At 44.4% G+C, this 4,795-nt stretch overlaps 1 protein-coding gene and 1 pseudogene across 1 annotated transcript; one reads left to right on the top strand and one right to left on the bottom strand.

The window, feature by feature from the left end:
* Nucleotides 1-311: 311 nt before the first annotated feature.
* On the bottom strand, nt 312-2,971 carry EIF1B (eukaryotic translation initiation factor 1B). The gene is made up of 4 exons (XM_004419543.3): nt 2,705-2,971; nt 1,627-1,790; nt 1,096-1,197; nt 312-716 (listed from the first exon to the last, which is right to left on the bottom strand). Exons 1-4 carry the CDS (start codon nt 2,733-2,735, stop codon nt 672-674), a joined length of 342 nt encoding a protein of 113 aa, XP_004419600.1. The 5' UTR covers nt 2,736-2,971; the 3' UTR covers nt 312-671.
* Nucleotides 2,972-2,995: 24 nt separating this feature from the next.
* LOC147917017 (uncharacterized) lies at nt 2,996-4,150 on the top strand (annotated as a pseudogene).
* The last annotated feature ends 645 nt before the right edge of the window (nt 4,151-4,795 follow it).

The raw sequence follows: 4,795 nt of genomic DNA, 5'->3' as shown, positions 1-4,795 counted from the left end.
TATGCTGGCAGCCCAGTAACATAACCAATAAAAACATATAAAAGAATTCTATGTGCTAATACTTAACACTACATTCTGACAAATTCTTGGCTCTGGTTGAGTTTATACTCTTGTTTCTATTCTTATTTTTAAGTCAGTAAATGAAGAACACAAGCTACATATTAACAAAGGTTCTCCTCTAGCTTTGGGTTTAACAGCAGCTGAAGGTAATTAGAAAGAATACTTGCAGAATGAGAACTCCAATTATGAAAAACAAAATACATGTGTATCTTACTTGCTTAGATTTGGGAACCTAATGGCTCACAAAAGGATTCACAGATTTTTTTTTATTGTTAAGCTGCAACATACATGGTTTAATACAACAAAATACATTTAATCAAGTGAAAAGTAATAAACTGAACTATAAACAAATTAACACTCAAAACAAAATATTTTCCATTGGAAACATGTTAAGATGAATACGGGGTTGTGTTACCATCTTACTGCAATTTTCTTATGTGTTACTAGCCTACATACCCCATGTCTTCTGGAATCATGCAGATGTGAATGGAAGTTTGAATGATTAAATAAATGAAAAGTCCATTTACTGCAGAGAATCATTTCACAAGGCAGCCAAACTGCGTTTAGAGAACAAAAATATTCAAGAAATTCTCCACGTATTTAGGTTCATTTTAGAATCCATGAACCTTAAGTTGTTCCTCCTTCACAATGCCAACCTGCAAAATAAAATTTAATTTAGCAGAATCACTCTAAGGAGTATATAGTCATCCCTAAGAAAACATGGAGTAGTTACTAAAAAGAATCATTGTTAATAGCTTGTTGCAACACTATTATTTGTGGCATTAATTGTTAATAACAAAAAATTTAACACACATTTGAACACCTTGACATCTCAGAAAACACTCTTTGTAGATACAGGATGATCAGGTCATTCTAACGACAAAACAAACCGGATAAAGGTCCTACTCCCTTCAAAATAAGTACCAACTCGGTATTTCACTCAACTAATTTACTTCATTCAGATGATTTTTTACTAAGTAGGAAATAATTCACAGTGCTGGCAAATACAATTTTAGGAGCAACTCAATCACTCACCTCCAAGAGAAACTGGCAAATGTTTTTTCTTTGGTCACCTTGAAGCTGAATAACCTCTCCGTATTCGGGATGTTCAATCACAGTACCATTACAGGCAAATTTCTAGAGAAGTATATAAATGTTCAACATAACTGAGTCAAATGCAATGAGGCTCTACTTTCACCATAAGACTAAAATTAACTATTTCAGTAGCCCTGATTACATTTAAGAAGCAGGTTTTGTCTCCTGTAACCCCCAACACTCTCAAGTTAATTTAAAAATGAATCAGCAGGTCATATAAAGGAAATGATTTTATTTGGAACATCAGGTACTAAATATTTCACATTTTGTTTGAAAGCCATGTAAATCTTATTTTCAGATGGGAGACCAGCCATAAATATCTGGGTGTTAATTAAGAGAATGGACACAGCCTTCTTGGGTCCAATCATTTTCACCCACACTGATACAGTCAAGCAAAGGTGTAAACCACAATCCTATTCAGAGATGTGCATCAATAACTATATTTTAATCTCTTCTTCCTAACACCTTTACCTTTTTGAAAGCCTTCACAAGTTTCTTTTTGTCATAATCATCAGCAATGCCCTGAACAGTAGTCAGCGTCTTTCTGCCGTTCCGTTGCTGGATTCTTATATGAATGTAATCCTCAGTCCCTGCCGGGAGTAAGTCGTCACCCTTAGTTGCATCAGCAAAGGGGTCTGCAAAGGGATACAAAAAATTTCAAAGCAGGAAAATATCTTTTAGTAAATAATTTCCAGATAGACGATAAACTACAATCTAGACAGTCAGCTAAGAAGGTTCTAGTGCCTCTGCTTCTTTTGAGGATGGGGTGGGGGTAGGGTACCGATAAAACCTCCAAGGTACTCTCACAAAAAGAGAAAAATTTAAGCAAGTATGTCCATTGATATCTGAACAGAAAAACGTTGTTATAGGTAGATATTATTACCGTCGAACATACCTCTCTAATAAAAGATTTTAGAACCTTAATTTTATAGCCACCTATAAAAATGTGCGTCATCTCGATTACATTCTGATGACAACAACATTCAAATGTGCCCACCTCAATCACTTAACCGCAACCGGGCCTTGCAAAAAGTAAAAACAAATCTATCCATCCGTATCTATCAAGAGGCGTAATTTCACAAATTACCACGCAAGCAGAGAACACCGGCCGGTTGCCCTGTGACAGATCAGAGGCCTGTATCCGCTTCTTTCACTAAATGCCCCCACGAGCTGCTTAAAAACAGCTCCGACTACTAATGGATGCCGATCCCCGACCCCCCCGGCCCGACGGCCCCTCGGAGCAGCAGGGCAGGTCCGGCAACGGGGGCGCAGGGGTGTCAAGGGGCAGAAGCGAGGCGGGGGCCGGGTCAAGGTCCGGGCAGGGGCGGCCTGGGCTCCGAGAGGAGGGGCCGGGGTCTGCGGCCGTCTTCGGGGAGGGGGTCGCCAGGGGGCCAGTCGCCATTTTCTGGGCAACGAGACAAAGCCCCACTCGGGTGCGGGGAGGGCAGAAGGGGGCCCGTCGGGGCGGTGGTAGGGGCGGGCGGCCGGCGAGGGCGAGCAGCCGGTCGATGCGCGGGGGAAGGGAGGGGCAGCGGCGATCGGATCTTACCGAAAGATTGGAGGTTCTGGATAGTGGACATGCGATACTAGTGTGAGGCCGGAGAGGGGATAAAATTCCTGCGGGGCCCGCCCGGATCACAGTGTCAGGAGGCTGTAGTGGCGAGAAAACGGAAATAAATAAGGCAACGCTTCGCCCGGGGGTTGGGATTCGGCTGGAGCGGCGGCGGCGGCGGAAGCCGGGAGGAGGCAGGAAGAGGCGAAGGAGGAGGCGGAGGAAGAGGCGGCGGCGACGGATGCTAGGACGCGAAAGAAGAGGCGGCGCTGCAGCTTCTCCCACAAAATGGCCGACGGAGACTATTTAGCCGCGCCCGCCGCCCCTCCCACGTGACCCTCCCGCGCCAGGCAACCTGGGACTTGTAGTTTTCCCGAGGCGACATTGCCCGGAAAGCCGGGGGCTGGCGGGCTTCCGCGACCTCAATTCCCAGCAGGGAGTGCGCCCGCCAGCGCCGGACAGCCGGGCTGGGAAGGGTCCAGGGAGCTGAGGTCCGTCCGGCCAGAGGCCACGGGTCTAGGGCTGTCTGCTCCGTGCGCTCGCCGGCTCTCCCTTGACTCCCCTTCACTCACCTACGGTGGCGGCGCCGAGGAGTCGGTGCTGGGGGGATAATCTCCATCAGTCGGGGCTCGGGGTAATGTAAGTGAAATCGGGGTGCAGGAGCAAAACAAGCCCCCTAGCCCTGGCTTTCGACTCGTCGGCCGTCCCGCAGCACTTTCTGCATGGAAATTCCAGTCCCCCCTGAACCCCGCTCCGTTGCAGGAGCCATGTTAGTTCCCACCAATGTTCGAGGTGGGCGCCTCTCGCCAAGGGTTGGGTCCCCCTTCGATTCCCAAGCGCGGTGGTTGTCAAATTCCGGCGTGCATCTCCCGGAGGACTGCATAAAACACAGCTTGATAGACCCCAGAGTTTGTTTCAGGAGGTCTGGGTTATGACCGGAGAATTTGCAAATCCCACAAGCTGCCAGGAGATGCAGATGCTGCTGGTCTGGAACCACGCTTCAGAACCACTGCCCAGCTTCCCCAGCGGCCTGGCGTCCAGTGGGGCCAGGTGTGTGTCAACGGAACATACCAGAAAACCAGCCTGTCAACTTGAACACAGAACTTTGAACAGAATAGGCGTCAGTTATAAGTGGAAGGTGAGCTTAGCGAATAGGTTAATTGATATACAGTCAGGTACCAGAACTGTAATTTTTCTGTCAAGCTACACACAGAAAAACAAACCTGAGACTTCGGGAATGGGCTCACCCAAACAGGTGCTCACTTGTCAAACTTGGTTGGCTGTCTGGAAGCAGAGATAGAGTAAAATTTAGGGATTCTTAACCTTTTTATTGGTGCCAAGGCAGTTTTGTGAAGCCTATGGACCCCTTCTCAGAATAATACTTTAAGTGCATAAAATAAAACATGTAAGATTACAAAAGAAACCAATCATATTAAAATTAAAAACAATACATTGATAACATAGTATTGCTTCTTTACTAATGCATTAATTAACAAGATCTAGCAGTAGATCTAATAACTACCAGAATTTCAAAAAGGTGATAAAAGATATTTTGAGATGTCTGTAACACCAGAAATGTAATATGAAAATATCCATGGCTTCTATCCATGGTGCAAAGTGACAGATCCTAATACTACTGTGATAATGCCAGCGTTTATAATGGAGGAGACGCTAAATTTTGCTTAGAGTTTAGAGGAAATGGGGATGTAATCTTTTTTCCCCATCCAATTTTAGGAATTCCCCCAATCCTGCAGTTTTATCCATGAACCAAGGATCTGCAGACCCCAGGTTAAGAATACCTGGATTTAATAATTTGTGATTAACAATGATGATAGGTACCATTTATTGAGTGCTTACTACTTGCCTGTTATAAGGCTTACACACAATATTATAAATCTTTGTAACCATTCTATGATGTAGTTATTACTCTATTTAACAGATGTAGAAATGGAGGCTTTCATAGGTCAAATAATTTGTCTAAAAAAATCAAGTTCTTAACTTTCAGGAATCTAACTACAGTTTTGATCTTCTAGTCCTGATTTAAATGAATAACACCTTTCTTATCCAAACTAAGGTGTAAAGTTTTAG

This window comes from Ceratotherium simum, chromosome 5, assembly GCF_057802395.1.
Source record: "Ceratotherium simum simum isolate JZ-2026a chromosome 5, ASM5780239v1, whole genome shotgun sequence".
Lineage (NCBI taxonomy): Eukaryota > Metazoa > Chordata > Mammalia > Perissodactyla > Rhinocerotidae > Ceratotherium > Ceratotherium simum.
Note: the sequence above shows the minus strand (reverse complement) of the source record. Positions and strands in the feature narration are given on the sequence as shown.